Source organism: Thunnus maccoyii, chromosome 20 (assembly GCF_910596095.1).
Source record: "Thunnus maccoyii chromosome 20, fThuMac1.1, whole genome shotgun sequence".
Lineage (NCBI taxonomy): Eukaryota > Metazoa > Chordata > Actinopteri > Scombriformes > Scombridae > Thunnus > Thunnus maccoyii.
In genome coordinates this window covers 19,847,253-19,871,662 of record NC_056552.1, presented here as the reverse complement: position 1 = coordinate 19,871,662, position 24,410 = coordinate 19,847,253, and the positions used below count along the sequence as shown (strand labels likewise).

Genomic DNA, 24,410 nt, shown 5'->3' with positions numbered 1-24,410 from the left:
AGGATTTAATGAAAGATGCAATCAAGTTGCATTATGGGAATTGTAGGATTCAGGGTTTTGGGGGTGTGATCCATACTAGGGACTAAAAGCCAGGACGTATTGGACTCTGCTGCTTCGCTTTTGACCATTTTTGGAAAAAAAATTCTCACAAGCCCCCCTACTTTATGGAAGAACAAAACTAAATCACAGGAGCACCTCAGTTTTGTTGCAATAAACTGGGGGAGGACAGAATAATAGAAATAATTTTCATTACAGTACAATAAACGTGCAATAAATACACATTTGTTGAAGCTTATCATGTTCGGTCTAGACTGTGAGATTTCTTTATTTAACTTCATGATCAATCTGCAAGTGTTCACTGTTCCTCTTTTCTAACCACAACTGACTGTAACTCAACTGTTTTGTTATGTTAAACATAGGAAGTTATCATTTCTCAGTTATTTTTCTACATGATATTGAAGTGTTAGCAACTATAATACAAAAGCAACAGCAAGTTATGAACTCCACTGATGTGATATCTGCTTTACTGTGGGGCTATTTTACTGTATTGTAAGGTTTGTGTTATTTAGTCCACCCCTTGCATGTGGTGAGTCATAGGCCATGATACTCTCTCTCCAACATATGACAGCATATTGATATAAGCTGTATTTTAATATTGAAGTAGCAAATGTCACAAAAGCATTACAGAACCAGCACAAACATATGGTTCAGTTTAAGCGTGCATAATGAATGCACTGGTAGAAGAAATCTAGTGGATGTAACGCAAGTCGTCTGCAGCAGAGTGGCGCGGCGGTGATGAAGTCCCTTATGAAATGAATAAACGTCCAGGATGTCGGCCTCCTTGTTTGACCTCATTTAGTCATCTGCCCCGGTCGGTCCCACTGGGACAACTCGCACCGTTTTCTCTCCATATGTTCTGCTCAGTGGGATGAACGGGCTTTTAAATTTTAACTGTGCGGTGCTAAGTTTCCACTGGAATGAATGTAAATGAAATTCTAAGTTGGCTAGCCAAGGTGAGAAGAGCTATTCAGATTATTCAGCAGTAGACGACTCGCTAATGCACAGCCAGGCTTTTTGACTCTGAAAAGGAAGAGACAGTGGAAGCACATATTGCACAATTAGAACTGCGCTTTTAGAGACCTGCAGTAATTGAAAAAAACTTAAGGTGCTGATGTCTCCAATACTAAACTTTGCTGCATAGACATTTGGAGGGAGCTAGTCTGAATTCATTTGAGTTTCACTTTATTCAAGATTGTGATTGAGTTTTTTGTTCATTCCTTTTTCATCTTTTTTTTTTTTTTTTCCACCCAGACTCCGGGCTGAGGAAGGAGCGCCGGAGGAAAAAGAAGATCACCAACATCATTTCCTTTGATGATGATCTGGACGGAGGGGCGGAGGATGAGGAGGAGGCAGAGGAGGATTCCCAGAAGACGGGCGCGATGAGGAAGAGCCACACTGCTCCCGCTCAGAGCAGCGTGGAGGAAGGAGTAGACCCTCTGGAGCCGGCCCTCTCTGAGTCGCCGGCTCAGAACGGGCTGGTTGACCCGGGCATCGTCAGCTGGGTGGGGTCGCCCCATCCCTCTCGTACGCCGCCCACACCCGCACCCACACCTCCTCTGCCAGACAGTAAGAGTATAGACAACGAGGAGGAGGAGGAAGAGGAGGAGATGTATAAACCCAGAGAACAAACACAGGAAGAAGAGAGGATCAGCTCTGATCAGTGAGTTAGCTGAATGTCACATTATAAAAAGTAAAGAAACAGAGAAATTTCACATTTATTAATCTGATAAGTTAAAGAAATCAATGTGGGCTTGGAGCACAACACCCTTGGAGGTTGTTCATAAAATGCTTGTGAAATTAAAAAGGAGATCATAAAAAATACTACTTTTGTTTCTCAAATGTTTTTTATGTTGAGTTGTCAAATTATGGGCTGCTACATGTGATTATCAGGATCCAAGAGCCAGTTTCCTCTCTGGAAAACAGAAGTATTTTTTAATTTGAAGACAAAAGCAAATACAGACTGAAAGCAGTTGAAAATCAATCAACATTATTTTATTAGTGTTTGGTTCTTTGGCCAAAATTCATAACAAATTGTAGTGTTAGTTCACTAAACCTTCCCTAAAAAGGACAAAAATCACTAAAAGTTAGATAGGTAAGACTAGAAACGTAACTAAAAGAATGTGTTGTGCAGTTGGGGCTTCAATCCAAAATGTCAACACTTGACTTGCGAGGCAGAACGGGACTGAAATGCAGAGATTGATTACACGGGAAAAGGCCACATCCAAACCGACTGAGGGTGAAATTGTCTTGTTTTCAGGGTGGCGGTGGTGGGGAGTCTACCCAGTGTGTCCACGTGGAGCCCCATACAAGTGATAACAGACCACAGAAGCTCAGACATTCTCATTCCCCTGAACCCTGCAGACCCTCAGCCAGGTACTACACACACACACACACCAAAACAAAAGCAGACTCCTTCACCTACAAGGAAGACAAATGAATATTTAAAACACTTCCTGATGTACTGATGCCAAATCTGTGTATTGAGTCTTGACTGCCTTTAGCCTACACTGCTGCACTGATTCCACATTTATGACCTACATAATACAATATACATACATAACATACATTTTTAATTGTATAAAAATATATAAATACAAGGTTTTTACAATGGCAGCTTAGTGAGCCACAGGTGCGTTAAGATTCTTTTGTGTTTGTTTGTGTGTTAATGGCTTCAGTTTAGGGATAAGTTGCCAACATCAGATATAATGTAGGGACTTTCTCTATTACTTCACACCTTCACTTTCACTTCTACTTTGTGCTAGTGAGCTCTGTGGAAGACACGGCTGCATTTCCTGCTCAGTGTGAATCAACAGGACCGGTTGGAAACTGTGAGAGCAGCACATCGCAGCTACCATTCAAGTAAGCAGCTGTTCCAGTCACATCTGACGTGTTGCCGTCTGATTTATTTGCAGTGCGCGGTAACTGATCATCACTTTTAGTCACAGGGCTGCACAGGAAACTCAAGCCACTGTGCTTTCACTCTGTAGATTCAGCTTTCTTTCCAAAAAAAATAAATAATTAAAAAAAAAAAGTCAGACAGTCAAAGTTTTTTCTTTCTTCATGCGTTCCAGTATGGAGTCCAGTCCACCGGCGCAGTCTGCTCCGCTCACCAACGCGCTGCCAACATCTGGTCTGCCAGAATCCATGACAGTGGGTGAGTGTCTCTCTCTCTTTTTCCATGTGTCTGTCTCTTACTATTCTTCACTCTCTCACTTACTCATCTTGTTCAGATTGTTCTCAAACCTGTTCTGTGGTATGAATCAGCATGGATTATGCCACATGTGAGGCAGCATCAAGGCAACGCATAAGCAAAATATCATATGTGAGTGATATGAAAGTCCAGTCAAGTTTGAGTCAGATAATTAAAAAAAACAAAGCTTTATTTGAAACAAATCGAGGTAGGAAACAGTATTCCAAGCTTTGTGAGGATTAAGTCAAGTATCAAGAATCAAGTAGGGACTAATGCGGCATAAGTTGCTGCAGGTTAATTTCTCTGCTGTGCTGAGGATGAAACAAATCAAACTTAAAAATGACTTGGACATGATAGCAAAAATCATGAATCCTGTTGTATGAATCTCCAGTTCCTCTTGTGGTTTTATCAGAAGACAATCTAATTTTAGAGTGTATTCATAAGAAGTCCTGACATGTCTCTATCTGGAAATGTAACCACAGCTGTAGTCTGTAGCAAATTAAATCAAACCTCAAATCTCACAGTATTTCTTTGCAGTTAAAATGATCTAATTGCTATCAGGGGAGTCCTATGAAAAGGGAAAGTTCCCTTCTGCATTCCCATGTTATCATATGATCCACCAGGTGGCACTGCTGCTCCAGTGTATGGATGTGTTACCATATATATATATATATATATATATATATATATACACACACACACATTCACACTCACACACTCATATGCTGCCTTCAAAGGCTTTTTCTTGTGAGAAGAAGAAGAAGAAGAAGAAGTCAGCTTGTGTGTGTGAATGCCTGATTTCAGATGTGGATAAAAATTCAATATTCAAAAAGCACTTGATGAGCATTTGATGTGTGGTGTCCTGGAGAGCGGTTGATGGTCTGCTTCACTGCCCAGGAGATAGTCAGAGCTTAGAGACGCTCACACTTGGATTCAGGTTGTGGGAGTGTGTTTGAAGGAGGAGGAGGAAGAAAGGGGACAGAGGGACGGGGGAGGAAAGGTGAGTGGAGCTGGCTGTGAGCGCTGCAACTGAGCTACTGTCCAAAGTATTAGCCTTTGGTAGGAAGAGTTCAAGGGGTCACGAAGAGAGCTGGTGATCTAAAAAAATCGCTGCTGCAGAGGCTGAGAAAATAGTCTTTGAGGTTCAGAGCTCCGTGAGGCCTTAGAACAATGTAAAACGGCAAACATCAGTCGAGGAGAAGGTTTTAGTTGAAAGACAAATCCACCCTGAAAGGCTGTGACATCACTGTAACATCCCTGTAACATCGGGTTTTGGTGTCAGACCCTCAGTATCAAACAGCAAGAGCTCCTCTCCAGACTCCCTCACATCCAACAATCACACAAAAGGAGAAATCCATCGCGGCGGAGGCAGAGATACCAATTTCTACGCCTACTGTCGGCTAAATGCACCAGAATGCAACGCAGCCAAAACAGATTTTTTGCATTCCGAGCAAACGCCGTGACTTTTTCTCGACTGGTAAAAGCTCGCTCTCTTGCTCTCGCTATCACTGGCTCCGTTGCTTTTGCTCTCCTCGCCTACTCACGTAACCTGCATCAACAAGTACATGCGCCTTCTGTAGGGGTTGTGTAAAGTTGGAAAAAAGTAGGAAACCACAGAGGAAGAAGACGAGGCAGGTTAAGAGAAAGTGGCTCGGAAGAAAAATTGTTGGAATGTACTTAACATCACAAACTGATGATTTTGTAAGAATATCTTGCTGTAGACCTTGTCTCTTGAGCAAGTTAAACACAATTAAGCACTGCTCTTATCTGCAGCTCAAACAGTATTCCTCACTAGTTCTCATACATATATCTTTATAAAGGCAAAGTTTAAAGGGGCACGCCATCACATCATTACATATCAAGTTACTCATTAGGAGGGGTGCCAATAGGTGTGGGGTTTGAAAGAAGGCAGCGTTTAGGAGGACCTATGGGTCTAATGAAAGATGCCGTTAAGTTGCATTATGGGAAATGTAGGATCCAGCATTTTTGGCGCTTGACCCATACTATGGTCTAAAAGTCCAGATATCTTGGTCTCCATTGCTTCAATTTTTACAATCTTGTAAGTTCCCTAACGTAACCCATTTTTAACAGTGTGAGCGTGTTAGAAATTAAAATGAGTACTTGATTGGCTCATATGCTTACACAAGAGTAATAAGATGTTTTATGGAAAGGAAAATTTGTAATTTTTCATTACAGTGTGTGTATGGTTGGTTCTAAAGAATAGTAAAAACGGCTAATGACAGTGTTTGCCCTTCTCGTGATTAAAGCTTTTTAAAACACACACACACAGATGATTCCAAAGCAAGCTGGATTTTTACATCCCTGCACAGGTGAGTGTGGGAGAGGAATACGGTGTTAGAGAGGAAGAAGCATAAATGTGTAGCTCAAGCTCTCGCTCAGTGATTTCCATCCAGATCTGACAGCGGCCAAGCAGTCCATTGATTGGAGAGTATGGAGTCTATAATTCACAAGGCACCTCGATTACATGGCCTAGCTCTCTGCTAATGCATCTATTATTGGAACAATTGAGCAAGAGCGTGTAGGTTCCGGTGGAGCCACTCATACACATACAGGCGCACACACACACACACACACGCTTCTTTTCCCAGTAAAAGGTGGCTCTTGCACATATGAACACAAAGGTGCACGCATATGTATTTACACACACACACATACACACTTGTGCTGTAATTTGTCCCCCAGTGAGGACAGAGGGGCGTCTAGCTCTACTGAAGTCCCTAATGGCTCGTCTGTGGCACCCGCTGTGAACGCGTGGTCGGACTAAAGGTCACTTTTATTTCTGGCCTGCTGATGTGGAGAATGGAGCTGTGGAGATAATAGACTTCCTCTTTTCTACTCTGCTCTCTGTTGTGCTCTTCATCACACTCCTCCTCTTTCTCCTCCTCCTCCTCCTCCCCCAACCAGGCACTTAGCTCGGGGCTGGAGGAGACCTACTTGTGTCTGGGGCTACATCGACACCCTACATTAGTTATGAGAATAGGGTTGTGGTCTCTGCATGTGTTTGTGTGTGTGTGTGTGTGTGCACGTGTGTGTAGATGGTGAAATGAAAAGTGCAGGGTAGATTAACTCCTTGTCTCATGGTTGTTATTTTTGGAAATGTTGGTAACAGCCGTAGTTAAGGGCTTTGAAACCTTCATGCGCACCTCCAAGTGTAACTATGGCGATGAGTCACTGTGCCACCACACAGTCAAGCCCAAATCTGTCCTTAACATCAGAGATTAGCATCACCCAGCAGCTGATTGCTGCCAGACGTTGGCGGTGGCTGATACGGTTCGACTGACTGATGCGTTTGAGGCTGAAAATGATATGGAAAATTTTAGACTTTAGTTGCTGATATGTTGTTCAAATTTGACCTGTTTTCATATAACAAAATAACCAGTGGGCCAACTAACAATTGTGTCCATTATTATTTTTGTTATATTGATTGATGGATTTGTCTTATTCGTGATAGAGTCCAAAGTGATGTCTTTTGTCCAGTCAACAGTCCAAAGCCCAAAGATATTCATGAAAAACAAAAGGAAAGCAGAAAAGTAGCACATTTGAGAACCTGGAAGCAGGAAATACCTTGATTAATTGATTGTTTACTAAAATTGTTGTTTACCAGTTGACTAACTGTTTCAGCACTCATCTTGAGGGATGTCAGTGATCAGTGTGGAATCAAAATGTTGATGAGCTGTTGTTAACACACCTTGAGAAAGTTAACACTCGTGAACTTGGTCAGTGTCTCATCTTCTGAGACACAGTTCTGATGAACTGTTTGCTAACATTCCAGTATTTTAAAGCAATATCAGCTCACTTCACCAAAGTTTAGTCAGAGTAACATAGAAGAGGTCAGTCATTCTAACATGTTTGAAGCATACGGAAGAGGATTAGGGCCACATGAAAAATTTATTTGAGTTCTGACTTTAAACTCAGAACTCTTTTTAGAGGAAGGAGAAGTAGAAGTAACATCTGAAACATTACTCAGGAATTTAGGAGGAAATTCCTCCCTAACTTTGGCAAATTATATCAGAGATGTATGACGGTGACAACCAACGATATTTTCTAGGCTGGATAAAGAAATACAGTAAATATATTGATTTAACGCTCTTTACCGGCTACTGTGGCTTGTAATGTGTAAAAATCCAGCTGGTTTGAACTGAACTGTATGAGCCGAAGTGACCAGCAAGAGGAAGAGAATGGTCTTCTTTTCATGCTGACAGTAATAATAGTGATAATTATAACCCAGCTGACATTAGATTTCTGCTGGATAGAGGGTTTGGACTGAGCATGAAGGAGGACACAGTCCTTATGATGCTGCTGATCACACAAGTAGCACAAAACGGATGATATTACTTCTAGTTTTCTAAAAGCCCTACTGCAAATGACAGTTAGATATTCAGCTGACAATTCATACAGTAATTGTGTTTTTAAGTTGACATTTAGAGTGTGTATTCGTTGCCGCCAGACACATTAGCATGTAGCTGAATTGTATCGTAATGGTCGAGTAGAGATTACTTTCATATTTTCTTGATAGATACGATGGTTTAATATGAGTCAAACGACTGTAGTGTTTTCCTCCTCATACACTGCATTTATCTTGGATTAATTTCTTTGATGTTTTATAGTAGCTTCCAAAAAGTATATTTTAGCAATAAACTTGTCTGAACGTCAGATAGATATCGTTCTGTATAACTTCTGTCAGGGGAAAAAAGTAAAACCTGATTTTATTGAAGCAGTTTATCTTTGGGATGGAACAAAAGTGCAGCATTAATCCAGCGAGTGTGTAGTGAAAACGGGTTTATGTCATCTCCATGTCTGAAGATTGTAGGTTATTAGTTTGTGCATATTTCAGTGTGTAATGTTGGTGTGTGTTTTATGTATTTAAAGTAGTTTCAGCGCACAGACGTCTCACTCTGATCTCTCTCTTCTGCAGTGGAGCTGCGTCAGGCCATTGTAGCCATGATGAACAGGAAGGACGAGCTGGAGGAACAAAACATGTGCGTTGGGATGTATCCTCCTTATCTGCTGCTCGCAAACCCCCAAACACACACATAGACACACACACACTCAGACTGAAAGAAGATATTGGATGACCTTCTATTAAAATAGTGTCAGCTTGTTTTTTTTTTAAACAGAGACGTTTTTGTGCTGACTGGGGCCACAGACTGTTTTGTTTCTAGCAATAAGCCAACAGGGGTTGTGATTTACACTGATATAACAGCTGCTAAAAAGAATTGTTGAGCAAATTGCAAAACACAGTTTAATAGAATTCTGTTGTAATAACCAACAAAGACTGTATTACGTTCATAAGCCTTTGTGATTGATCATAATTAAATGTGAATCTTCTCCCAAGCAGTTTTATTGATTTTTGTGATAAACTGATTTGTACTTAGACATAAAATTAACAGTGACACAGTCACGGATGTGTGTTTCTTAAGTGTTTTATATCAGAGCTGAATGCAGCTCAGTTTGTCAACTATGTCTGTAATTGAAGAGGCTTTGTAATGTTGTTTATCTCCTGTATATGAAAATAACAGAACAAGAACACTCAGTATGTCTAAATACAGACGATTAAGTCCATACAAGAAGTTACACTCGAATGTATTTGGGACAGAACTGCATTGTTTAGTGTGTACTCATGTTATCTGTGACATGTGGTCTACTTGATGTATTTGGCAGGTCTCTTCGCAGTCTGCTGGATGGAGAGATGGAGCACTCAGCAGGCCTGAGGCAGGAAACTGAGCTGCTGAAGAAGAAGCTGGCTGAGCTGGAGGAGAGACATACAGCTAAGGTCCAGGCGCTGGCCAGGTAAAAAACACTAATGATAATAGAAAGCATATTCATGCCATCATTTCTTTGAGTTTTATGGAAGATTAAAGCTACATCAAAACCATAATCTGAGGTTAGGGTTCTAACAAAGCAACAAAGCGTTACATCAACCCTAACTAACAGTGCTGATTTGCTCAAACTAACTTTTCATCAAAGAGGAAGTCACAAATCAAAGCTGGTTTTGAAATACACATACAAAACTTCCTCTTTAAAAGTCTGTCAGAAAAATCTCTCCACCAATTATTGCTGAATGTTCTTACAAAAGATTTTCTTTAAAAAATGTAAACTCCAAATAAACTACCACACATAAAGTCTGTAGGGGCTTTAATGTCTTTTATCACTTGCAACCATGAACCAGTTTGAAGATGTAATACAATTTGCAGGTGCCTCTAAACAACATACGATAAATCTAAGTCACTTTTGTGCAAGATATAAGTAAAGAGCCTAATTTTTTGAAGAAATCTAGCAGAAACATTTAGTGAAGCGGTATTATACCTCATGTCCAGTAAATGCTTTTAATCTTCAGCCTGAGGACAAAAGTTATTTGGATCACACTTCCCCTATTTTCAGCAGCTGAAAATCAGAATAGCAGGGTGATGTTTGTGAGAGGAATTATTTCAAAGCAGAGTGCTGGAGATGTAATTGCTTGGCATCACAATGGTTGTATTATTGGTCCTACAGTAATATAATGGCTGTTTTGTGCTGTGGGACAGTACACATTTTGGAAAATGTGCAGTTTTTTCAATTTTAATTGCCTGGCCTGTCAGTGGTCAGTGCAAGCCATCTGAATAGAGCTTTTTCACAGCGGACATTTTGACTTGTCATAGCAGAAAATACACAGGTGTCACTAATAATGTTAACAATGGCTAAGTGGAGCACAGTCGTTATTGACAATGCAATATCAGCATGGCTCTAGCAATGGCAATGACGGTCTGTTCGTTGGCCCTACACTTTGTTCCAGACTGAAACATCTTGACTACAGGATGTATTGCTGTGATATTTGGTACAGACATTAAAGGTGCCCAGTTAATAAGTTGGAATTCCCATCAACCTCAGCTGTGCTTAGTGCAAATGAGCTGCTGCCATACTAACATGCCAAACCCAGATGGTGAACATGGTAAACATTATACTAACTAAACACCAACATGTTAGCCTTATCATTGTGAGCATGTTAGCACGCTGATGTTAGTATTTAGCTCAAAGCACTGCTGATTCTAAACCTATATTAACTGATTTTTTTTTGGCTCTTTGCAAACTTATTTACACATCCAGCAGTTACAGAGCAGCATTATCATTCATTTGGAGTTGTGTTTCTGTCCACCTGGTGAATATAAATCCAGCATTCTCTTACTCTCCTTAAGCTCTGTTTTTTCCCTCAGGAGTAGTAGAGACTAGAGAATATCTGGCTCTTTAGCTGCTAAATGCTCCACTATAGCCCCATTTCCACTAAATGTTTCAGGTACATTGAAACTAGAGGCACTAATCTCAGGAACTAAACTTGAAACTAAAAGTCCCTGTTGTGCAGTCCTGTTTGCGTTTCCACTGCATCTGAGGAACCAGGTAGATCATGTAAATTAGTCTCATGAGGAATTTAAAAATGATGGCATTATTTGAGACACAGTATTAACACATGAAGAAACAACACCACAGATTTGTCCTGTTGTTCTTTGTATTTACTGCTCCATGAGTTGGATGTTAATGAATGAATGAAAAAGAGAAATGCAGAGGAGGAAAATGACACTGAAACTAAGAGCTACTGTCTCTACAGTGAATCATCAGCTGAGTGTTTGATGGTTATTTATTTCTGCTTTAGAACGTAACGACATGAAACAATCAGAAAATAACCTTTTATTTCTCTCATTCACTGCTTTGTTCTCACTACCGCTGCTCCCTCTCCTTGCTTTACCACCGCCGCTTTCTTTCTCTCTCTCTCACTCGCTGGTGCTCTCAGCTCGCTCATGCTATCTATCTCTTTTTTCTTTTTCTCTTTTCTTAAAATGAGTTGGGAAGCAACAATGCCTTACTTTACTTTTAATGTTAATAAACAAAGATAAATGTCCTCCTCTCATCCTAAACTGGTCTTAAATCGATACTAGAGTACCTCCTTGTTTTATGAATGAAGCGGAACACAAGTTGAAGCCCCGCCCCCAAAGTTGCTGTACTTTTGGAAAGTACTACCCCCCCCAAACAGGTACTGTTTTGGGGTCAAAACAATCTCCCTGGAACTTAATTTAGATCCTGGTGCCTTGGGTGGAAACTCAGGTAGAGGAACTCAATTCCTCAAAAGGTTCTTGGTCCCTGAGGGAAAGTTCCTGCAGTTGAGCTAGTTGCTAACTGTGTCTGTTTGCCGTTTGATGCTAAGCAGGTAGTGTGCAGCAGGTTTTTAGAGCTTTTAGAGAGAAACAACACTATGAGAGCTGTGAGAGTGAACCAAAACAGTAAAGTTGCAGCTGGATAGCTAAACAATGAACTGAAATTAGCTATAAAGCACCATAAAGCCGAGGAGAGCTGTAGACACCTCTCACATTACACATTGTCATTTGATACATTATGATAAAAAATATCGATTATAGCCTCTTGAGTACAGTGGTTGAGTGGTTATAGACTTAGTCTTGTTAACCTGGATGAGTCAAAATGTCTGTAGTCAAAGATAACAGCGCTTTAGCGACTGCACAAACGAGACATTTTGTGATCTTTTGTTTTCCCTCCATTTATTTGTTATTGTCCTGTGTATCTACAAATTTAAACAAAAAAAACTTTTCAGTCAGCACACAGCATCAGTAAACATTGTGTAAAAGCTGTAACAGCCCAGAGGACCTTCATGGCTGTGATTAAAGCTGCTTTGTTGCTGATGATTGTGCTGGGCTGTGCTTCATATACCTACAGTAGCTGCATCACTGTTTTACATATAATCACAGTAATTACCACTACACCAACTAATGGCAAGAGCCTTATCCAGACAAGAAAAGGACCTATATTTGTGTAACTTTCAGTGTCAAAGTCTCCACATCCAGTGCACCCAGCTCATGATTAAAAGTATTGGAGAATGGATGAATGCCAGAACAACAGAAAAAACTTTTCTCCTTGCAGACTCATTGCGCAGTTACATTTCCTTCCCTAAATCACACATACAGTGGGATCCAAAAGTCTTAGACCACATTGAAAATATTTTCACATAAACATGGCCATAATCAGAAAGTTTGAGGATTCAGAAACATTTAAAAACACAAGAAGTTATGACATTTAAAATGAAGAAGAAATATTTAAAATTCTGCACTATTTCTTGCAAATGTTTGGCATTGACCAACTTAACTTCTTTGTACAAAAGGTCAGATTTCCTTGAGTTGTATCCTTAGGAGGTGCAGGAAAAAGATGGCTGCCGCTGTGTTTCTCTGAACTTGTGGCTGGTTTTCTATCTAACAATAATCTGAGGAATCCTGCCTTGAACTCAGAATTTCTGTTGCTGATTGAATTAAGAAGAATCTAAATTGTGGACATTACTAGTATCTTGTGGAGGTTTCTGGCTCTGTCCTGCTGAACTTTGGGCCTGGTAGGCCTTGAAGGCTGATGACCAAACCATGATACTAAAAGCTTCTAACAACACCACTGAGGAATATGTCACCATGGCTCAAGTGCGTGAATTGTTGGACCAGCAAAAAGACTTCTACAGAACTTTGCTTGAACAACAGGAAAAAAGCTTCAAAACTTGTGCACAGATCATAGTTGATTCTTCAAACAGGAAGATTGATGATCTGTCAAAGCAAGTCTATGATCTCAAGGTGAGTCTAGAAAAGACTCAAAAGGAACTTTTAAAATGTAAAACTTGGTCCAAGAACGGTAATGAAACCAGGACAGATTTGGACACAATTGCAAAAATTTGATCTCAATCTCAGACAAGACAGATCTGGAGGGCTGGTTGGTTTATACATTATATGTGCAGTCTTAAATTTTCTACATTGTTTACTATTCTTATGACTCTTCTTTGTAGTATGCAGAGGGAGTGTATTTGCTTTTGTACGTATTACCCTAAACCTCCACACAGTAATTCAGATACGGTAATATAAGTGAGCAGTACAGAGTGTATAATGCTTTATGGTCCATAATGTTTTTCCCAGAACTGCATTGCTTCTTGCCAACTTTGCTCGCACATCTTCAGCACATTATTCTTTATACACACTATGGACTACAACAAATCTGAATTTGAAGGCCCTTTGATCCCTCTACAATTGACTCTTACAATTTGGATGTTGACCCAGACCTAAGGTTTTTATTCAGCATTTAATTCCTCTAAAATCTGTAGTTTTTATAATGAAACCCATTTGTTTCTATGCCTTTCTTTCTAACATATTCTAGACTTTTCATCTGAATATAAGAAGTCTTTCCAGCAACTATGACAAATTCATTCATTATTTATCTTCACTCAAACATGATTTTTCTGTTATTGCTTTGTCAGAAACATGGCTTACAGGGGACTCTAGAGAAATCTTTAAATTATCTAAATACACTTCAGTTCACAAGAGACAATAGATCTGGAGGTGGAGTGTCTCTGTTTGTTCATGGCGACTATGAATTTAAAATTAGGGATGATCTTTCTCTGAAGTCAGATACGGCTGAGGTGGAATCTGTTTTTTTTTTTTAGAGCTCTCTGGTGGGATGAATGTTATTGTTGGTTTTATTTATCGCCCACCTGACTCCATCATCAAAGATATTAATGAAAGTTTGTCCAGTTCTCTTGACCTTATAAACAATGAGGATAAACTGTTATATTTTAAGTGATTTCAAATAATAAATTATCTTGTCTTGTATTCAGATTTGTCAGATCATTTTCTCATATTCCAGTACTCTTTAATCAAGGTTAACCTACCGAGAAAATATTGCACAAAAGAATTATGAGCAAGTCAAATATTTCAAATTTTAAAGACATGCTTGCCAGTATTTCATGGGATGATCTATATGAGGAAAATAATGCTGATTTTGCAAAATTTTATGAAAGTTATTGTCTTTAGTTTTAATGAATGTTTTCCGAATGGCAGTCCTACCAAAAAATACAGTTAAGACTTCAATAAGCCCTGATTTATTGAAGCTGCTGAGGAAAAAGAATAAACTGTACAGAAAATATGTCACAAATCCTATTCCTCTTACCCATGGTGTTAATAAATCTTATAGAAATAAGTATATTCATTCCATTAGATCTGCAAAAAAGAAATATTTCAGTGAAAAGTTTCAGAGGTGTTCAAAAGATATTAAAACCACATGGAAAGTAATAAATCAGTTGCTAAGAAAAAAAGACTATCCCAGAGTTACCTTCAGTCTTTTTGGATGGTTAAAATTCTCTCAACAATCCATTTGATATAGCTAAAATGATTTTTTTTTTATTAACATTGGTTATGAATTAGCTAACAAAATGTCATGGTAATCCACTGGATTTTATTCCAAGAAATGTTCCTATTATTTCTTCTTTTAAGCCCCCTGATATCCAAGAAATAGGTGACATAATTATATTATAATTATAACAAACAGGTGAAATATTGCAGCTCACATCTTTTCTTTGCCTTTGAAAACAGGTGTTGTATCAGAGGATTAGTTAGAGTTATTCCTCTGTTTAAAGCAGATGATTCATGTTGTTTTAATAACTATATACGCATACCTACTCTGTCATATTTTTCAAAAATATTAGAAAAAATTATATACAAAAGGACTCTTTTTCAACTAGATTCTAATTCAATTCTTTACACCAGTATGGTTTCTGGAAAAATCACTCCACTTATATGGCTCTGCTTCACCCGATTGACAAAGTTACCTCGTTATATTGGAAAAGTTGCATAAATATGCTTTTCATATGGTTTCATGATACTAAGTACAGAGTAGACAGTTTGTTTTTGTTAAGGGTTTCTGTTCCAACAAAGCCAGACTACTCTGTGGGGTTCTACAGGGGTCCATTCTTGGACCATTATTATTCCTTATCCATACTAATAATTTGTCTAATGTCTCCAATATCCTTTCTCCAATAATGTTTGCAGATGACACAACCCTTAAGGATGCTAATGTTGGTTTAACTGTCTGCACTACATGGTTCAGATTAAAGAAACTATCCTTGAATATAAAAAAATCTAACTATCATTTTCAGTGGCAAAAATCATACTCTGAGGTGTCAACTACAAGATTCCTGGCAATTATTGTTGATGAGAGTTTGAGTTGGAGAAATCAACCTGAATATCAGTCAAATTTTGTTCCTCCAGAAACGTTTTGTTAGGATTGCAACCCGATCAGAGTGACATCTCATCTGCTCCTCTATTTAAGAAACTCCAGATTCTTACTATTTATGACATCAATATTTCTCAAATATGCGTTACATATACATTCAAGTGAAGGGAATATTCCTGGGCAGTTCAACACTTACTTTAAAACAAAATCACAGGTCCATTCTTACTCAACTTTTCAATCTTCAGATCTTCATCCTACTAAATTTCTGACTTGGAGAGGTCAATTTTTGATGAGATTTAGGTGTACCAAATTATGAAATAGCTTTTCCCACCAGGAAAAAACTGTTTCTATATAAAATAGTACAAGAGATGCTTAAAGGACCATGTCACTGCTGTTTTGTAACTGCTTTTCCCCATGTATTGTTGTCCATGTATCCATGTTTTTCTTAATTCACTCATAGTGACACATATCATAAGTATTGCTCAGGAGTAAATACAGGTGTGTAAACCAATATCTCCCTCACAAACACACACTCACACACACACACACGCATGCACGCACACTCAAATACATTAACACACTCACATTTTCTGCTTTCATGTTGATTTTATTATTGTTGCTGTAGTTTGTATTTTGTTACTATTTGTTTGCCCTCACTGTTATGTTGTCATATTATTTTCTGTATGTGAATTTTGTGTTCTATATAACACTGTGAAATTTTAACATTTAGGTGGAGGCTTCAGATAAGCCCACTGGGTTTTCTTCCCGTAGTAGTAAGGTAGTTAGAAAGTTATCATGCTGCAGCACCAGTAAATAGGGTTGCAGCGTGATAACTTTCCACTCTGTGAGTATTACAAACCGCTGTGCAGTGTTTTTCTGATCAGACTTTAAACGCAATAATCTGTTACTCCAACCGGACTTGCTGGATCGTATTTCATTGTCTCACTGGCACTTAAAACAACACGCCCACACCAACACAGCCCCATGTATTGTTTTACACAGGACTGTTTTCAGTCTGAGGAGTTCCTGTATGCAGACCTGGCGCCAGAGGAAAGTAACTGGCTGGGCTTTTGGTTTTTAACCTGGTCCAACCTGCACAAACTTGATAATCTATATGATTGTGAAATGAAGTTTTTGTACCATTTCATGATTTCAGACTTTTGCACCCCTCTATACATGCACTCTCTCCCAATAAGTGACCACCTACAGTTTCCCTGAAAGTGAATTGCGTCATCTCACCATCTACAATTGATTGCCTATATGCCAGAAGTCTTCAGTTGAGGCCTGAGGCCTTTAAATAGAGGATTAGTCATCCTTCAGCAGTCTAAACAGAAAGCCCCAGCAGGTCTGTTTCCAGATAGTAGCCTCCTACAGAAAGTCAAGGCACCAGCGAGGATTGATCGAGTACAAGTTAAGTGACTCACGTTAAGTGAGAAGGGACTTCTAAAGCTGATGGGTTTGTAGTTTTAAGAGGACAGTGCAGCAGCTGATGGGGTTTTTTAATATATGATGATTCTCGTGTTCACATGGAACATTTTAATGGAGTGGAAATGGCAAGAGAGGTAGAGATGGCCTCACGACTGCCTCGCTCTCCCTGCAGGTGACTGTGACATGCAATGTGCATTTCCACACATGCACACACGCGCACACACGCACGGACACACAAAGCCTATTCTATAGTCAGCCGCTAAATCTCAAGTGCTGCTTTTCCTTCTCAGCCAAATCTGTCTCGATCAATAGCGGCTATAAATACCACTGAAGGAGCAGCTAGCCACTGAATGAGGGCTGGAAGCTGTCAGCATCATTCAATGAAAGAGGCTACTGGCAACGGTTGCTATGTATCCCACAATTCTTTGTGATTCTCCTGCACTAAGGGTGAAATGGGAGTCAGAAAGCCTGACATAAGATCTGACACTGAACGGTAATATCTTAACATGTAAAAGGACTGTTATCTTGGTCACCGACCGACACCTAGCTGAAGTACTTGACCGCTGTTGAGCTAATTAAGATGTTATTTGAGGTATAATCTGCACTGACTTTGACAGGGATCACTTTGAGAGAAAAGACATTTTTTAGGTTAAATGTTTATCTGCAGCACCAGATGGTCCCGCTGTTTGAGGGAGATGCCGCCAGTCAGCTGCTTATTTTAGTCCTTTTCCTAGTAATAGTACTTTTATAGCAGAGCAGCATCCAAACCCAAGGAAGTGGCATGTGTGTGTGTGTGCGTGTGTGTGTGTGTGTGTCTTAAGCCCGGCTGTATATGGGGGTGGCAGAGGATGAGCGAGCCGCCATAGATAGATTTCAGCTGACGTAGACTCGGATAGAGGGGAGTGGGCTAAAACAAGCTGCTGCTCACTTAGTGAGTTACTCACACACAAAAACCGAGATATACAGAAGGACCCTTACTCACAAACCCCTCCAAATATAACATGAAGATGTAAGACCCTTGCTCACATGTTGACACATACCAGCCCACATCCTCGCTCCCAACTTGTAACAAATGCTAGAAACCCAAGAGCCCATGTAACAATCCTCCACTGTGTTGGTATACCAGCTCAAAACGTCTTTACCAGTTCTGTTCTTAAAGGATAATCTGCAAAATCCTCAATGTGTTTGTTGTCAAACCAGTTTTTCATTGCATTTCCAAAATCAAATATCACATTTGTCATTGTCTGAACACCTCAATGTCAATATTGTGACAGAATTTAGATGATGACTATTTATGCTTTCATAACATTTCTACACACAAGAACAAACCAGTCATTAGTAATGTGTATATGATGACTAAGCAGGTAGAGACATTCACTGTTCATTTTACTCAGCTACAGCTCTGTTATAAATTTAGAACATTTGAAAACATAGAGAGTTGACTGTGTCTTTTTGCCATTCAAAAACACCAACAGAGTGGTGAGTCTTTCTTTAGATAAAGGATCTAGCTGATCCTGTCATGAAACTGTCAGACAGGCAGTTAGCAACTCAGTTTATAAGCAACTTTGTCTTGTCAGTCAGTGACACAGACACAGCTGAATCAGCTATAAAGTGCAGAGCTGACAGCATTAGGGGTTGTCAGTCACATACAAAAACTTTTACATTGTGCACCAGTGCTTGTCTTTATTACCATAAGTGGACAACTGTGTGGCAACCACCAGTAAATAAAACAGCTCTTTTGAATATTAGTGTATGGACTTGCACAAGGACACACGTGCATGTGCGTGAGCGTGAGAGCAACGTGAATCACACTCATGACATGGTGTCACGCTATTTCACTGATTGACAGCTGGTGGTGGTAACGCCAAGAGAAATTGCACTATGCCAGCAAAGGTAACAAAGAAGCTAGATAGCAAACATGTATATAAACAATATAGATTTTAAAATATTGCAAAAATTGACTTTTCAAATATTTTTTGAAGAAGGAAAAACATTCAACACACCTTTTAAGCTCAAAGGATACAGTATGTTAGTGAGAAACACTGAATATTAAAAAACTTGTTTGTTTATAATAAAACTCCACATTGTACCTTTAAATTAGAATTCAATACTGGTTAGAAATATTGCAATTAAATATTTCCCTCAGATTGTTCAGCCCTGCTTTTCCCACTTGATATCTAGCCTCATATCTCAGTATCAGTGTGATATCAATTTATCACACAGCACCTTTTATTCAGATACTCTCGCTGTCAGTGATCAACACCATTTAGTCATCAATAAATAGTTGCTTTAGAAATAAATGTCTAAAACCAAAATTACTTCACATTACAAAAATGTCCAGAATGTCTAACCCTCAAACTTGATCCCCCAAGGATAGCAGTAGAGGAAACACACACACACACACACACACACACACACACACACGAATACACACACACTGTTTCCCCACAACCATTTCTTGTCCCCCTTTTTAGACATCAGTTGGCAGAGCAGAAAGCAGGCCTCTCGCAGCAGGAAGATGGGAAGGCGGCCAGTCGAGTGGGATTGGGCTAGGAAGTGGTACCTCGTCACTGGGAGAGGGGGCGGTTGGACAGGCGGACACACACACACACACAGACACACACACACACAAAAGAAATGGGAGCAGATGCCTTTTTCTTAGCTGGCACAGCCACTGTCTTTTCTCCAGGCAGTCTGGTACGGCTGATCTAAGAAGAGGCAGAGAGAGCTGCTGTGAAGTTTGCCTAGTTTACTTGTTGAGAGTGTTTAGGCTCATTGTTTTCTTTCTTTGGGAAGTCAGTTATGTCACTTTACCCAGGTGGGCCTTCTTCTGAAGTCTTAACAACCCAGCCTTGCACCCCATAGCCTTGTTGTTCCTATGTGTGGATATATATATGTGTGTGTTTGTGTGTTTATACAGCTCTGGGCATTGAGCCTTTGGAAGTGTGACACAAGAGTGTATGCTTGAAGTGAGTTGAGGCTGAGCAGTAAATTGCACTCAGGAGCATTACCCAGCGACTGAGCTGTCTGTCTCTAAAGGCGTCTTTGTACCTCTCGCTTACTACTTCCAAACAAAACCAAACCGTACCTGAAGAACGGCCAATTTTGCCGTGTTTATTGCACATTAAGACGACTACCAAGCACGGAAATAATAAAGGAAGTGGTGGAGGGAATATAAAAGAGAGAAAAATCACTCTAGGGCCCTGGGGAGGAGCGCGGGTCTTTCCATGCCTCTATTTTTTATTGCAGGGACAGTGGAATGATGACAGGAAACAAAGGGAGTGAGAGATGTGGGGTGACATGCAACAAGGGTCCGCAGCTGGACTTGAACCGCAAACATTGTGGTTATATGGCGTGCTATATATTATATATATTATTAGTCTGTTATTTGCTTTCTCTAAAATACACTCAAACTTTCTCTCTTTCACACAAATTATTTACAATTTCTTTATCTCTCTAACGCAGTTTCACACTCTTTCACCATCTCCTTCATTTGCAGACAAAACAGTAACAGTGTCTTTAAATCTATCTCTAAGGCACACAGCCTTTCTTTCACTGTTTCTTTTGTGCACAAAACTATCACAAACTCTTTCAAAAAATCTATCTTCTTATGCTCAAACACTGTTCATCTGTCTCTCTCACTTGTCTCTCACGTGGAAGAAGATGAGATGACTTCAACAGTTTTATTGACCAACGTAGTTAAAAGGCTTATCCTCTGAGCAGACATTCACACTAACAATCTTTCTGGGTCAGACTATTGCCCTTAATGAGAAAGCAGTTTGTGGCTGGTCCCATATCAGCTGGACGAATGATGCAGTTTCCGCAGCGGAGATGCCGAGCAAGTATTTCTCTTTCGACAGACTCATTTAAAACTTTACCGTCCCTTAAGGCGGAGAAGACACTTACAGTTTCAGATGAGTTTCAAACACTCACCATTTGCAGTGATCCAACATTCACTAGAAGCAAAGCATCAAACAACTTTATGGGTCACTCTCAAGTGCAAAACATCAACAGAGCTCCAAAGCTGCAGTTTCTTGCTACAGTTTTGGGGTTGAGAAAATTGTATAGTGTTGTTACTCCTAAGGGGGATTTGAACTTTTAGTTTTGTTTGGCATCCATCATTCAGGTTCTGTCCTGTGAGTTGTTGTAATGATGAGTGTTGAGGAAGTCAATGCAAGTCCATTATCCTAGGATTGCAGCCTAAGTGGGTATTTAAGATAATAGTATACATATACGCTGTGTAGGACAGGCAGGTTACTCACTCGTCCAAACACATAAATCAGAATTCATTAAGGCACAGAACAGAAAACATGTGATGTTTTCCTTTGCCATATAGAAATTGAGAACTGCTTCCAATTTCTGGAGGTTGTGCCGAGAAAAGTAGTCTATTAATCCACGGGTTCTCACCCTGGGGGTTAGGCCCCCCAAAGAGTCACAATATCAATCTAAGGGGACACGAGAAGATTAACAAGACAGGAAAGAACAAGAAAAAAACATTTCTTCTGCACTAAATGATGCCCAGGAATGTTGGTCGCTCTTGACAATCGGATGGATTGCCATGAAAGTTCATAGCAAACCTGTTCAGATATTCTGTCCAGATATTCATGGTCGCCAGACGATGTATCCCGATGACATTGGTGATCCCTGGTTTTAAGTGAAATGTCTCAAGTATTGGATGGCTTGCCATGAAATTTGGTACAGATTATCAGGATGAGCTTAAATAACTTTGACTTATAGTTTGACATCCTCAGACTCTAATTTTAATAGTAAATGATACTGTCTTTATAAGGGAAGACATTGGTTGAACTGCTCACAGTTCACAGAGATATTTGTGACAAGGAGTCACAAGTAGGCATTGCTTGACTATAAATGGTCACAATCCAAAAAGGTTGGGAACCTATGGTTCTATGTTTCAGACAATTTCAATCAAAAATGCCAAACATTTGACTGTTTTTAGCATCTCAAATGTGATGATTTGATGCTTGGTTGCCTACTTGGACAAAACAAGCAATTCGAAGACGTCGCGTTGGACTCTGGTCCATTTTCGGACACTTAAAAGACAAAACGACTCATTGTTCAAATGTAAAAACAATTGGAAAAAAAATTTGTAATTAAAATACTTACACATAGAAGTATCGACCTAAGAGGATGAAATGAGATGCAACAAGAAAAACATCCTGTGCCTTTGAGCCTTGATGGGAAACTTAATGCATTTTCTGCTCACAATAAAGGGAGGCACAGAGGATAGATGAAATAGAAAAGGAAGAAAATGAATGTCTGAGGATGTTGAGGCATGTGGAAAAGAGTTTGCCTGTCAGTGTTGAGCAGGTTTATGTCTTAGGGAAAACCAGAAACGCTGTGCTGGATTTACCATGTGGTGTCCTGAGCTGCTGTGCGACCAGAGGACACAGACGGTTTATTTTACACCTCCAGGTCCTGTTTTTATCAGTCTGCTCTGAATTGGATTTGAAACTGCGCTGTGCATTTGAGGCTGTTGTTTGAAGTATAAAAGAGCGATGTTTTTTCATATCCTGCAGAACACCTCTCTATTTACATTGTCCCATTGACAGCTCCAATAATATCAGCTGACAGCAGCCTGTGTACATTTCCCACTAATTTCCCTCAAGACCGTTTATATTGTACACACACGTTGTAATGTAGGTGTGATCTAGACCTGCATCAGAATTTTGTCTTGCACAGCTGTGCTTGACTCCATCATCTAGTATCATGATGTAGAGAATTTTGTCTTCTGGTTGTTGTATTTGCACATCTTTTCATATTGGAGGTGGTATACAGGGAACATGAATATCTCTTTATGCAAGGAGTCATACATATGATTAAACTCAGGGATGCTCTAGGCGATATAAGTAACTCTTAGTAAGTGTCCTTGCTGTAAGCAGTGTGATTTACTTACATAGGTAGAATGTCCACATTAAAAGGTATCACATGTTGACCAAAGATTACCAAATTAAAAAAAGGTAATTGTAATAAGCCCTTAAAAAACTGATCTATTAGTTAGATCTGGTTAATTGATGTATCTCATTACCAGTAATTACCTTTTAGTGGTGAACAAGGCTGAGGCTGATACAGTATATTCCACATGGTCACATTTTTCCTGTTCAAACATTCTTTGTGTTTTTCATTTCAAGCGGTGTTTTCTGTCTTAAATGATGCAAAGAGCAAGCACATTACATCAGCGGACAACATTTCAGTTGTATCAGAGTGATCAATAATTCAGCAAAATGTGTTCATTATCAGGCTGCTGAAAATAAAAATTCAGTCTCCAGCACGGGAGCAACACTTAAATTATTGTTCCTTCAGAGAATCGTTTATTCACCGCAATGAACATTTGCCATGAATAAACGATTCTCTGAACAAACAAGGCTGAACAAACTGAAGTGTTTTACTACAACGACTCGAATTTGCAGTATTAAATTGTGATGCCCAATTAGAATGTATGTACATAGTGGACTGCAAGCAATGTCCATTGTCTTTTTAAAAACACAGACTGATGAAGCAAGTGTAGAAAGAGCTCACAGTAGATTCAAAGCAGTGATGGCACCGGACCGGTGGTACAGTTTTCACTCAATTCTCAGCATCTGGTGAAGTTTGTTGACATGTTGGATTGATAACCCTGTCAATCCCAAACAGATATATTGTGGTTTATTGTGCTGTAGAGTTCTAGAGATGGAAATGGAAAAGCGCTTTCATAACACAGTGTTATAAAACCAAACACTGCATCATAATAATAAAAGCAGTATTAATAATACAGATGATAGAAGCAGGAGTAATAGTAAAAGACCTTTTTCACATCAGACATTTTGACATATTATAGCAGAAAAGTTCAGGTGTAATTACTAACATTAATGAGATCCTGGTGCAGACCCATCGGTTACACCTGTGCTTTTCCTGCTCGAGTCAAGTCAAATGTCTGCTGTGACGACTTATTGAATTAGTCTTGAAGCTACATTAATGCTTTGTTGGCCAACTGGGGGCAGCAGAACACACTGTAAACACAGCAGTGACTCATTTTCACCTTCTAAGTTGATATGGCTAATGTGTTGGCAAACAGTCGCCTATGTACACATCTAGCAGATGCAGAGCAACATTAGCATTCACATGGAGTCATGTTTCTGTTCACCTGGTGAATGTAACTCCAATATTCACTCTCCTTTTAGCTCTGTTTTGGTCTCCACTATCTCCTGAGGGAAATATGTGTCTCTTTAGTTGCTAAATGCTCCACTATGTTCACCAGCTAATTGTTAGTTTTTGACTGTCTGCTGTTTGATGTTGGGCAGGTAGTGTACAGGTGGTTTTTCAGAGGTTTCTCACAGAAAACAGTTGAGGCAGGAAATGGGGCTTGTTGCAAGCAGAATTTGTTGGCTGTAAAACCAAAACAATGAGCTGAAAGATGCTGAAAAGCTCTGTAGAGCTGATGGGAAATTCAGAATTGGGTGATAATTCTCTCTGGGTTCTTCACTACAAACAACCCCTTTCTCATTACATAGTCATTTGATCCATTGTTAAAGGGGACATTAACACACAATCTTACACACTGGTCCTTTAAAGGGGACGTATCATGTTTTGTACGATTTTCAGTTATTTTTTATAATGACATGATGTTGGATGTCTATGTCAAACATGGTCTAAAACTTGAGCTGAACGTGTGTAAAATGCCGCCTTCAAGTCAAAAGCT

At 39.5% G+C, this 24,410-nt stretch overlaps 1 protein-coding gene across 8 annotated transcripts in view; it reads left to right on the top strand.

Annotated features, from left to right (window-relative positions):
• snx29 (sorting nexin 29) overlaps positions 1-24,410 on the top strand; it is a 149,540-nt gene that overhangs the window by 9,031 nt on the left and 116,099 nt on the right. For all 8 annotated transcript variants that reach the window (XM_042398263.1, XM_042398262.1, XM_042398261.1 and 5 more), the window contains exons 8-13: positions 1,312-1,720; positions 2,318-2,433; positions 2,823-2,919; positions 3,132-3,214; positions 8,187-8,250; positions 8,933-9,061. In XM_042398263.1, the coding sequence (XP_042254197.1) occupies positions 1,312-1,720; positions 2,318-2,433; positions 2,823-2,919; positions 3,132-3,214; positions 8,187-8,250; positions 8,933-9,061 (898 nt within the window). The remainder of the gene's footprint in view (positions 1-1,311; positions 1,721-2,317; positions 2,434-2,822; positions 2,920-3,131; positions 3,215-8,186; positions 8,251-8,932; positions 9,062-24,410) is intronic.